The sequence below is a fragment of the Lates calcarifer genome, linkage group LG18 (assembly GCF_001640805.2).
Source record: "Lates calcarifer isolate ASB-BC8 linkage group LG18, TLL_Latcal_v3, whole genome shotgun sequence".
Taxonomy (NCBI): Eukaryota; Metazoa; Chordata; class Actinopteri; family Centropomidae; genus Lates; species Lates calcarifer.
In genome coordinates this window covers 19,086,256-19,098,994 of record NC_066850.1, presented here as the reverse complement: position 1 = coordinate 19,098,994, position 12,739 = coordinate 19,086,256, and the positions used below count along the sequence as shown (strand labels likewise).

The following is a 12,739-nucleotide window of genomic DNA, read 5'->3' as shown; positions in this document are numbered from 1 at the left end:
AGGCAGATGGCCGCCCACCCTGAGTCCGGTTCTGCTCGAGGTTTCTGCCTCTTAAAAGGAAGTTTTTCCTTGCCACTGTTGCCTAGTGCTTGCTCATGGTGGGATTTGTTGGGTCTCTCTCTGTAAATACCTATTTTAAAGAGTACGGTCTAGACCTGCTCTATATGAAAAGTGCCTTGAGATGACTGTTGTTGTGATATGGCGCTATATAAATAAAACTGAATTGAAATTGAAATTCTCTGTTTAACGTGATGTCTGCTGGTCTGCTGAAAGTCAGAGGAGGCAGAACCAAGCCCCCTGGATTTTCGACTGCAAACACTGCGTGTTTGTGATCTTGTTATTTTTGTGGACAGCATATAGCCAATTATAGCTACAGTATTTGTTTAGCAGGTGAGCCAAGTTGTAATTCAGTAACTGTATGCTAACATCTCTAGTCTCTACTCTCTAGTGTTTCCTGATTCTCAAGTGTTGTTGTGCTTTTGCCTTACACCTATTCTCTCATGCTTCAGTTCTTACCTGGTCTGTTCCTCCTGCCTGCCTCTACCACCTGCTCACCTGGTTTCACTTGGTACTCAAGACTCCCTGTGCCTCACCATCACCACATCCAGTTGCTCTGTTATCTTATTTAACATTAAACTACTTACCTTTACTCAGCTGGTGTCTGTATCTGTGTCTGCTCAGGGGTCCTTAACCACACCATAACCACAGTTTGATCCATAAAAAAACTAATTGGTGGCTGAAATACCCATTACTGTAGATGCCTTAAAATGTTTTGATAGGCATCTGATCTCACTGTTAATGAAACATAAATGTGAAATAATGTCAAAACGGTCAAAATGTTGTTAGATATTTGGGAATCATGATCAATCAATCAGATGAGATCAACTCTCTTCACTTCCTGGATTCATAAAGGAAATAGAAGAGAGAGGAGCTATGATTACACAGAGAATGGGATTGAACAGGGTGTCTGAGCTGGAATTGGCTTCAGGCCCTGGCGACCCTCTGATGACAGAGAGTCCGATGGATGGCTGGAAAGCAACCGACTAAATACAGGACTGAGACACGAGGAGGCAGTACCGAACCACAAAGGCACCAACTGCCATAAAACCCAACGAAGAAGAAGAGGGGGGAGCAGGAAGAAGTGGAGTAGTAGTTGGTCTGCTCGGCAGGAGGCGGTTGTCACTGTCACTGGTCAGTTTCTTCACATTATTCAAACACCGCGTGTCCTTCAATATGACAAGAGGGAACCCAGGGACCAGGCTTGGTAAGAAAAATGATTTCTGCTCCGCCAGACTGGAGCTGTAGCTCAGCTTCGTTTCATCACGTGCGATCGTCTCCGTTTCAGTGGGACTTTACCACAACTTTTCATGCCTGTAACGTTTATTCGTTTACGTAACTAACGAGTCAGTCTGTGGTTAGCTTCATCCTGCACTGGTTCTTAGGAAAGGCAGAGCAGCTACAGAAAACAACATCGAAGCTTTAACTGCTGACGGTTTTATCAGTAACATTCAGAGGTAACTGACCTGCTGAGCATAGGCATGGTACTGTGGACACACAATGTAACACACTGTCACACATTGTGACATTTATTATCAGGGAATGACAGATTTAAAGAGGTTAGTTTAGGTTAGAGGTTAGTGATGACATTATATCTCATTAACTTCATTTTTCTATAACATACCTGGCAGAATATTATTCAGTGTGAAGAGGCTACCATGACTGAAAAATCCTCATGACAGTGTAATTGAGAACTCGTGACAGCCCATCTCTCCCTGCTCAGCTGACTGGTTAAAACCTCTAATACTATGTTCTGTGTACTGTCTTCTCACACTGTTTAAGTCGAATCTGTTGGTTGTGTGTTGTCTGTCAAAGACAGGTTATAGTCCAGTTCACACACAGGCCAGATGTTAAACATTAAATAGCCCATCTGTGAAGTAGTGTGAAAACATTTCCCAAATCCCACTGTGAGATTTGATTTCTGTGCCCAAAGTGTCTTTCACTTGACCACATACTCTGCTATACAACCTGCTGTTGAAAATATATGTTCAACCAAAGTATAGTGGAAGAGGTAGGCTTAGTTTCTCTAGTTCTTTTATCTGCTCAGATACATTTTCTGTAATCTGAACCCTCAGTGTTGGATCAGGATCAAGGTGGTATCTATGAATCCATTCAGTTCAACCTTACTGCAGTTCACTCTTCACAGTGTCAGCAGTATAAAATCACCATACCTTAGGCACACTAATACATGATATTTAATACTACTCAGTAATACTCATTAATACTTAGTCCTTCCACAGGTATGGGGCTTCTGAAAAGAAAAACTGAGAGAAATAGTTTCCTTTGACCCAACTCTGATTTGTCCTCAAGTCACAGCCATAAATTGCAGTTTGTGCATGTGAGGCTTTGAGAATATGATGTTGTTCAATCACTTCACTTAATAGTTACTTCCTTTTATCATGTCAAAAAGGTCAATTACTGTATTTTTAAAGATGAAAGCAATGACAGTACCAAAATGAATTATTAAATACACATTTTGTTAGCTTCAGGCCCACCCTCTCCAACTTGCTAGCTTAGCTTTACATGCTCATAGCATAGCATTGAGATATCTATTTCTCCTCCTCACCTCAATGAGTGGGGTCTCACTGGTACAGACCTCTGAGTGCTCAGCAGCAGTTTCCTGAGGTCTGCTCATTGCATGCTTCCTAGCCAATGATATGGGCCCCTGTGTCCTTCTGCACTGTTAAACTTTTAGAGTCAGGGTTACATTAGCTCAGCATAAAGACAAACTTAAAAATGACTTTCAGTAGCTCTACAGCTTTCTTATTTGCATGTTGTAAGTTGCACATTGTGCTATGCAAGGCTAAATACACTCTGGAGATGTGTGTATGAGAAGCATCAAGATAAAATAGTGATTTTTCTCATCTGACCACATTTCCTTCTGCAAAAAACAGCTCACTGTAAAATAATATCTGTAGAGGATCTGTGGAAAGGTGTGTAAAAGTGTAAGAGCAAGCAAGGAACTACTGAATGTTTTTTTCTGTATTCCTTGCCAATGGGCATTAGACCTGGAGTGGATATCCAAAGTGAGAGTGAACACACAGGCTGTTCTGAAGAGAGCTCAGCAAATCCAAGGACAGAAGATCCTCAAGAAACAGTGGCAGGTAGATGTAACCTTTCAGCTGTGTCCACTGTGTGTTACACATACTGGGACATCCACACATACTTTAACCGAAGATGTATTCCAGATTATGTTTTGTTATGTAAATATGCATTTATACATCTGCGAGTGTATGCATATGTATGTTAATGTGTGTTTATTTGTATCCATTCTGAACAACTGTGACAGCCCCACAAAAACAAACATCATTTAATTGAAAATGTGGTACCAAAACAAGATCATTAAGAGTGGATGATAAGTATCAAATCATTCATTACAATACATGTAATTTTACAGGCCAGAATTCATATTTATTGTGTTCTAAAAAGCTTTCTGGAAAATCAGTTCTGAAACACTGGAGCTAAATAATCAGACATTAATGTCTAATACAGCAGTGATATAAGAATCATACACAGTCACATCACAAATCTGACAGAAACGTTTGATAATGTTATGTTGTCTCACTGTACATCTTACACGGCATCACCCAAACTTACAGATAATCTGTGGAAACACATATCACACTGTTGTCCACATTGTTAGTTTGACAAAGGTTCTGACTTCAGTGAGAACTCACACTGAAGATGCAGTCAGACTCAAATTATTTGTTCTGCCATTTCTATGTGCTTGTCCTGCAGGCTGCCTGGCTGCTGAAGGCTGTAACATGTATTGACCTGACAACTCTGGCTGGAGATGACACGCCATCCAACGTCCATCGGCTGTGTCTGAAGGCCATCCAGCCAATCAGATACGATCTGCTCAGGAAGATGGATATGCACAATAAAGGTCTGTTTCTGCTCCTGCCAGAAATACCTCAAACCTGCAGCTCTATAGTCAAATACTCTATAGTCAAATACTGTTAACTATGGCCACTGTGACATTTTACTTGAATGAAGAATGATATGGTTATGAAATTCAAAGGAAAAAAATCATTTTGCTCAATGGTAAAAGTGGCTTTGAAGTTATAGTTTGAGCTTTGTATAAAGGTGCGCCGACTAAAGTGGGGCTTCCATGGATCTGGCTTGTTCTGGATCATCCCACAGATGCTGGATCAGATTTTTTTTTGGGGGGGGGGGATGCGCACACATGCTTGGTGCTTGGTGCACTACAATGTTAAGATGGGTGGTACATGTCAATGTAGCGTCCAGATGAATGAAGGACCTAAAGTTTCCCAGCAGAACATTGGATTGTAACCTGATGAACAATGTTAATCATTTCATCTGTCAGTGCTTTAATGTTGTGGTTGATCAGTTTAGTTATACGTTTATGAAAAGTGTAACAGTAATAAAGTGTCTGCTAAAGATGTTTAAATGTTTGGCCATCTGGCCTACAGCCAGTGTGCAAACTGTCCTGATGCTCCAGTACCTCCTGCCAAATAGTAGGAGGGTGAAGCATCTGTGGCTGAGGTGGGTGGTGCTGACCATGCGTGTGCACCATTGTGTTGTATGGAGAGGAGAGAAGTACTGATGATGTTCTCTGCTGTTTTCACTGTCCACTGTAAGGTCTTTTGGTCAGAGTCTGTGCATACCCCATACCAGACACTGATGCAGGTCGTCAGGATGCTGTCATAGAGCCTCTGTAGACCGTGGTGAGTGCTACGGTATGAGGTCCAGGAGAGGTCTTCTGTCATCTGCACTCCCAGGAACTTTGTGCTGCTGACCACAGTCTTTAAAGTCAGCGATGGCCTGGATGGCCTTCAACAAGCACTGTGTGCCTCTGTTGTCACCAAAGTGATTTTAGGTTTGCTTCTCTGATGCCATGTGACAGGTTAGTTATTGCTGCTTTGAGGACTGCCCTCTCCCCGGATCTGAAAGCAGCATCTTTAATCCTCAGCAACATCCAAACCTCCACTGTTAGCCCTGGCTTTTGGTTTGCCCTGGAGGTGGTGGTTTTAGTGACCGTAACATCAACACTACCCTTAGTGATATAGGCTGGCACAGCCTCTGTGTATCCCTGCAGATCCCATGCAATAGGAAGCTGCCTCTTTGAACATGATCCAGTCAGGGTTACAGTTTTGGTCTTTTGGACGGTCCTACAGGGCTCAGACAGCAGCCTCTGACTCACTGTCTGCCTCATTCTGTCCTACCAAAAGTTCAAACCCCAAAGATTTTCACTTTCATTTTGACAGAGACCTGTAGTTAGTTTTTGTTTGAAAAGTTATTTTAACAATTGACCAGTTATTAAAAATATTGCCATTTCATTTTCTTTTGATTGACTAACTGACTTAATGTTTCAGCTATAAATGATACATAAAAACATTTATAGCTGACAAATTTACAAAGGAACTACAACAAATTTATTTGAACTTGGGTCATAGTTTTCTCCATTGTTTCATTTCTATCAGTCATAGTAACATTGTACTCACCAAGTTCCCATATCACAGCAGAGATATGGGAACATGGTGACATCTGTCAGACAGCAGTCAAATGATCAGGCAGGTTGTGGTGGTTAGTAGCAAGTCAGATTTATTTGGAGACAGTGAAGGTGAACAGTGAACTTTGACCTTCAGCAGCTCTGGAGTCTGTTGTAGATGTAGACAGACAGGCCTTATGGCAACCCATAGAGGGCGACACAGACCAGTTTATGACCATGTCTCTTCACTGCTCTGCTGTGTGTGTTGTGTCAGGTGTTTCTACAGCAGCAGTGTGTGTGTATCCATCTCGTGTGGCTGATGCTGTCAAATCACTAAAAGCAGCCAACTCCAGCCTCCCTGTTGCCTCAGGTAAGTCACCTGAAACTGAATCACACCTGTTCTATTCAAATGAAGTTACTTTTTACTGCAGGAAATGAATGAAATGAAATGAATGGCGAGCTGAAGGAGGTGTGACTGCATGTGTTGTATACCTAACAGAAAATGAATAAGACTTGTACTTGAGATTGACTGTGTCCCTCCTGCTCTCCCAGTGGCCACTGGTTTCCCAGCAGGTCAGACACCATTAGAGACACGCTTACGGGAAGTCCGTATGGCGGTGGCTGACGGTGCCACAGAGATCGACATTGTCATCAACAGGACACTTGCCCTCACAGGACAGTGGGAAGGTATGCTCTATCTTTAGCACAGGTTGCTAACTCAGGCCTGTGACCTGATCTGCTCCAGGTTCAAGCTGTACATCCAAACCTGTTACTTTTTATGAACATGAAAGTAATTTTGATGAATGGGATGAATTAGCACATTGTGTCAATCAAACTATTATGTTGTGCTTACAGTGTAGCTGTAGTTGACACTAAAGAACAAATACTGACATGCTCATTGGCTACACAGTATGGGTGTAACCCTCTCAGAACTGACCTTGCTGTGTTTATCCCAGTGTTCATATGCACTGATGAGGACTGCCAGTGGGGTCCTCAGCCTAGCAGGTTACACCTACATTCACAGAGTCTGAAGTAACAATGTCTAACCAATGTTCTATTTCACATGGGCTTTACCTCCTAAGGGCAATGGGAGAGCAGTTGGGATGAGGGTGAAGATGGCGTTGACTGCACTGGAACATTGGGGTCCACTAAACACACCTGTTCACAAGCACCAAACCTGGCACCTATAATAAAAGTAGAAAGTATCATTGAAACCACGGCATATGGGTGGTCCTTCTCACACCTTCAGTGAGACAGCTGTTGTTCTGTTACAGGTTTCCCTTGGGAATTCTCTATAACGTACAAACAGCTGCTGGCTCTATCTTAATACTGCTGTGTGTTCACTGTGCAGAGGTCATGTGACTCCTCCCCTCAGTCTCATGCTTTCGAGGAGGAGAGAGAAATCCCTCCAAGTATAATAATAATTCTGAATTTACAGGAGGATGTTTTTATTATAATATCCAGGAACACAGGAATAACAATTAACAAATAAACATATTATCAATAACAAGATGAGACAGAGGAGAGTACACATACAATACACAACTAAACTGAGTATGTCCCTGTGTAATATCACTAAAACAATAATTCATTCAAAACTGTCTTCTTTCAGTCATGGTATTATTTTAAGTTGAAGTGTAAGGTAAAAAACAAACCAAGCCCCAAACTCCAGCCAGTCCACGCCATATTTATTATAATATTTACGGAACCATGGACTTAAGTCAGACAATATGTGGAGAGTGGTGTTTCAGTGACTGATCAGTGAGACTGCATGAAGTCAACCTCTACAGACCACATCCAATAAGCACTGCTCACAGAACTACAGAAAACTGCAGCTTAAACTTTGTCAAAGAACATGAACAGAAGCCCGATGAATGTTGGTAGCACGTTCTTTGGTCAGATGAAACCTAAATAAATGAAGGAGATGACATTTGTAGATTCCAACCATGGCTCGGTTATTGTGGACACCCCTATGACATTTCTACTGCCTTGTCCTGTTGCCTGGATTATAGACTGCTCTGATAGCACAGGGATTCACATTGAACCCACTGTCCTGGCGATTCATATCCGACTGTTGACGACTGGCCATTTTCCTCTCACAACACAAGACTGACACATTCCTCTTCACCTGAACAGAAATGCCCATGGTGATATGTGTGACGTAGCTCTCTGTTGGGGAACCCCTGCTGACAAGACAAGTAGGATAAACCCATCACAGACAAAGCTTTCACTGCTGTGTGAGGTGATGTGTGCAGAGAGGAATGAGCCCCTCTAGTCTCAGAAGGGAAGGATTTGTTCTCATGCTGGAGGAGAATGACACATGCCTCACAGGCTCAGCTGTATGGAGTGCTGCACTTTCTCGTACAAGGCCTACCCAGTCTGGATGTCTAGATAAAATATTGACACCCTTCCACTTCCAGTAAAATGACTATGTGGCCATTTTCACACATTTAGAGACTGTGCACGGGGCAGAGAACAACAGATAACCCAATGATAGCCCTGGTGGAACTCTTTTTTCTTCCCAGGAGCTGTCTCTGTCTGTGACTAAATTTCTGCCCCCAGCACCACAGTGAATTGGGGGAGGGGGGATCATGGAAAATACACCACACAGAGTAACTGCAGGAGCAGGTGAGCACACATTTGAAGCACCCGTGTGGACATTCCAGAAGAGCCCTGCTGCTGTGTGAGCTCAGTGTTTGCTCAGTGCAGCCCATGTGTGAGACAAAAAATCTGTTTGACCTGTGACAGTGTGGGAGTGAAAAGAGCCCGACTCAACAGCTGACAGAGTGTGTGAGTGTAGCAGAGTCAACTTGTGTGGGGGAAATGTGTGCATTAAAACACTGAGAACAGAGGAGCTCACTGAAGAACTGACTGTTTGGAAACTCTTAATTTGGAAGTGGTTGGCTCTTCAAAGAGCTGTTGTGCACAACAGTCTCCACAGAGAAACACATCTGCCACATCCTGTCGTTGCTGTCTCTCCTTGCACAGGTCGGGTGTTGGCTCTTAAGGGTGGGGCAATAAGGAGCAGGCTGGCTGAACACTGCTGGTGGAGGCGGGAGGGCCAGAGACGGCTGGAGCTGGCTGAGACACAGTCCCTGATGACCCACAGCTACATGAAGTGCTCCCCTGCTCTGTCTCCTCCCTCAGACACCTGCAAGAAGTCTCTGAATGCTTACTGGACGAGCAGCTCAAAGACCCACTGAGGCTCACGGCGCCGTCCTGAAGACCTTTACAGACCTGGTCAGGAAGCTGGGATGTGTGAAGCTACAAGCTGACCCACACAGAGGCGCCAAACCCAACAGCAACAGTTCATAGAGGAAAAAGCCCATACACAATAAAACTTGGCAGATTTTTGTGTATTTGTCAACTGGTCACAAATGATTCAAACTTGAATTTAAGTGAAGTTTTCAGTTGTCATAGAATTCTAGCAAGTTCAGTCCTGTGTTTTGGTGATGGGGTGACCAGTTGTTCATATTGTGATCATGGATAAAAGATGTTTAATAAGTATTTCCTGTCTCCCTCTACAGCCATGTACGATGAGATCCGTCAGTTTCGGGAGGCCTGTGGTGATGCACACATGAAAACCATCCTGGCTATTGGAGAGCTGGGCACCTTCACCAACGTCTATAAGGCCAGCATGGTGGCCATGATGGCTGGTCAGTCTCAGCACAGACTGCTCTATCATGTTTCAGTGTAGTAGTGTAGTAGTCACACACACTGTCTCTTCAGCATAAAGAAAATTATAATTTAAAGGAATATTATGCATTTGTTTCAGTCAACATTTCAACATTTTGGTAAATAAGAACATTCAGTTTCATATTCAGTCTGTTTGTACAAGTGGGTACGTTACACAGAGAGCCAATCACAGTGTAATATAGCAAATCACACATGGGTCCAGTGTGTGTGAGTATAATTTATGGTGACACCAGCAGATGTGTCAGTGGGTGTATTAACTATAGGTTGAGTGACTCAGGAAAACACAGAGAGGTTGGAGAACAGTGAGTTGTCTGCCAGTAACACCTCTGATTGATTCTGATTGTCATGTTTCACTACAGAGGTTTGAGACAGTCTGAAGTAAGTAGAAGTTGAAGACTTTCTGTAATTCCAGCTGTCATTCAGCTTGTGGCGCTGCTGCTTACCATTTTATTTTGCCCTTTGAAAAGGCAACGCTGATGAGTGGAGCTCTCCTTCTCTCCCCCTCTCTCTCTCTCTCTCTATCTCACACACACACACACACACACACACACACACACACACACATGCACAGAGTATGCTTAACTAGCCATCACATAATAAGCCGATTACAGAGCCAAATTGTCAGGGGCTCTGATAGAGATCATTATTAAAATGCATTGCTTTTGTCGCCACACTCACTCCTTAATCTCCCCTTGTTCCTATGAATTGCATATGAGATTCCTGAAATTGAATGATAATTTCACCTATTAATCTCTGATGCAGGCTATTTTACTCTGCCGTTCCCTGCCAGTATCCCCCTGCCCATGCAAATGAATAGAGCTTCATTACCGCCACCCACATTTAATAACCGTTATCCATTATCTGGTAATTAAGACTCCCCATAACGAATCTTAAGGATTATGCCAGTTTGAGGAAGAGGGGAGAAAGGCTGGAAAAAAAGACCTGACTGGAAGAATACATAGAACATGTCTTTAATGAACTGGAAAATGTTCATCTTGTTCTGTTCAGTAATGAACAGTCATTATACACCAGGGAGGCAGAGGGGTGATTTTTTTCCCTTTCCTGCAGCCCACAGTTTGTGGGTAATCTATTAAAGAGCATCATTTCATCTTCTATTTTTACCAGGAAAGCTGATAAAACATAATTGGCTGTGAAGGAAGGGAAGGACAAATTAAGGCTTTTATTGATGAGCATACAGCTGCCCGGTGTTAGCCATCAGCAGCAGCATATGTTCTTGTCTGAGCAGGCCAGACTATCAGAGTAATGCCCTGTCCATCCTGTGTCTGTACCTTCACTCGAGCACTATGTTGCTGACGCTGTTTCTCTCCTTCAGCAGCTCCTGTTCAGGTTTAAACAGGGAGCAAGTGAACAGGAAACTCAAGGACAGATGAATAAGAAGTGCAACATGACAATATTTGCACAATTGTGTTACATGCTCCACTCTGTGTTTAAGACCACATGTCCCCTGTTTAAATCTGACAGGTTCAGACTTCATCAAGACGTCCACAGGAAAGGAGGCCATCAACGCCACCTACCCAGTTGCCATAGTGATGGTGAGAGCCATCCGTAACTACTTCTTGTGTTCAGGCCACAAGGTACAGCACTGAACTCCTGCCTTTCTGTGGGGTTGTGAATATTTCCTGGTTAATCAGAAGAAGTTAAAGTGGGCTGCACACTGTACATGAGCTGCATGGAAGTTGTCTTCTCTACCAGCAGTATGGTCTAATTCTAATCTAATCAGTTCCATTCTGTAACCAACTTTGGGATTCTGAAGGACAGAAACTCTGTTCAGTTTCAGTAAAGAGAGGCACCACTGTGGAGATGAAGACCAAAAATCTATAGACCTTAAAACAAGGATAGTACACACACACAGTATGCACACATCGTTCTTGCTGTGTCAGTGTCTCATATAAACCTTGATTATTAGCTCTTAATATATGTGGGTTACAGATGAGATCTATAGAACTACATACATCCTGATAGAAATACCATGAAGTTATATTCTAGTTATAGCTTAAATAATAAGACAACAGGGACAGCCCCCCAACCACTCAAGCAATGAAACCTTCCAGCAATGAAACCTTTAACATTTAAAGTGTAATCATGCTTAAAGTGAGGTGTGTGTGTCCTGCTAACAGAGGTGTGTGTTCTCTCAGGTGGGCTTTAAGCCAGCAGGGGGAATCCGGACTGCTCAGGAGGCTCTGGTGTGGCTCACCCTGATCAAAGAGGAGCTGGGCAATGATTGGCTCTGTCCTCACCTGTTCCGTCTGGGAGCCAGTAGCTTGTTGGCTGATATTGAGAGACAGGTGAGGACTCGGCATACAAGCAGTATTTTTTCCAAACCTTACTTTTCTGCATTGCGGAACCTTGAATTTAAAGGTTCTTTTTAAAAAAATCTAAAATGAGTTATTTACATGACATTATTCTTACTAACATATTTGTAGATTTACTTCAGTTTAATCTCTTCCTGGCCCTATCATCTGACAAAAGCTCAGTATTCATTCTCCCTGTAAGGTCCTATCTCCATACCACCAGTCAGTGTTCAGAACTCTGATGTTCTGAAGGATCTGAGTTGATGATGAGATGAGACATTGTAAATGATTCTGTTGAAGATACCAACTAAAGCTGAAAGTCATTTAGTACTTGTTTGAACTTATTTAAAAGCTAGTTTTAGCATCAGCTACCCTGCTTGAAAGCAAATGTTTAAAAAGTTCATGTTAACTGCTGCTGTAGTGTATGCTCCTCAGAAAGTTATGCTCTTTTTATTATTATTATTATCTCCTCCAAGATTAGAGATAGCAATTATGGCTGAAGTTTTAATCTGTAGAAATCAGAGATAAAAACCGTCTGTGCTAATGCTACCATGCTGCTAACTGGGCTGGTATCTGTCTTTGCTTGTAACTGACGTACATTGATGACAGGGATTACATTCAACGTTCAGACAGTGACAAAAAAGTATCAGCAGAAATTGATAGAAAAACCTGTTTAGATTTTTTTTTCTTTGTAAGTCTTTACAAACTGTATTTCTACATTTGTTCTTGTTTGTACAGATCTATCATCATGTGACTGGACAATATCCAGCCTATCATGAGCTGCCCATGGCCTGAAGCTGAGCTGTGGACTTCCTGTTTTAATGACCAATCACAACCTCGGACACCAGCCTGTCAGTATCTGTCCAGACAGCACACTGACTCATCTATTCTGTTAAATCAAGTTTAAACAGTGCTCATCAGTGTGGCTTTGTCACTCAGATCTTAACATTTTAACTTGAAAATAAAAGATATTGAATGTGAAAAGATGACTGCATCCTGTTCACCCTACCTTTGTTCTTCTATAAGAACAACTTGACAAATTGGACTGCTTAGAGATTGAGTACTCTGGGAAGAAGGTTGCACAGAGGGATGTCTGCAGAGCCACAGAGCTTCCACCACATTCATGAAGCTCCTTTATGCTGCCTGTGTGATTTTGTATATGCCTGTCAAGTCCCTGACCTATCCCAGGAATGTGTCCTGAATCTGTTATTGAGGCTTCCTT

At 42.6% G+C, this 12,739-nt stretch overlaps 1 protein-coding gene across 1 annotated transcript; it reads left to right on the top strand.

Moving 5' to 3' along the window:
- The first annotated feature begins 1,095 nt into the window (after nt 1-1,095).
- On the top strand, nt 1,096-12,501 carry dera (deoxyribose-phosphate aldolase (putative)). Its single transcript, XM_018697249.2, has 9 exons — nt 1,096-1,264; nt 3,064-3,161; nt 3,796-3,943; nt 5,784-5,879; nt 6,062-6,196; nt 9,037-9,165; nt 10,688-10,800; nt 11,362-11,511; nt 12,256-12,501. The coding sequence occupies exons 1-9, from the start codon at nt 1,234-1,236 to the stop codon at nt 12,310-12,312; spliced, it is 957 nt and encodes a 318-aa protein (XP_018552765.1). The 5' UTR covers nt 1,096-1,233; the 3' UTR covers nt 12,313-12,501.
- The last annotated feature ends 238 nt before the right edge of the window (nt 12,502-12,739 follow it).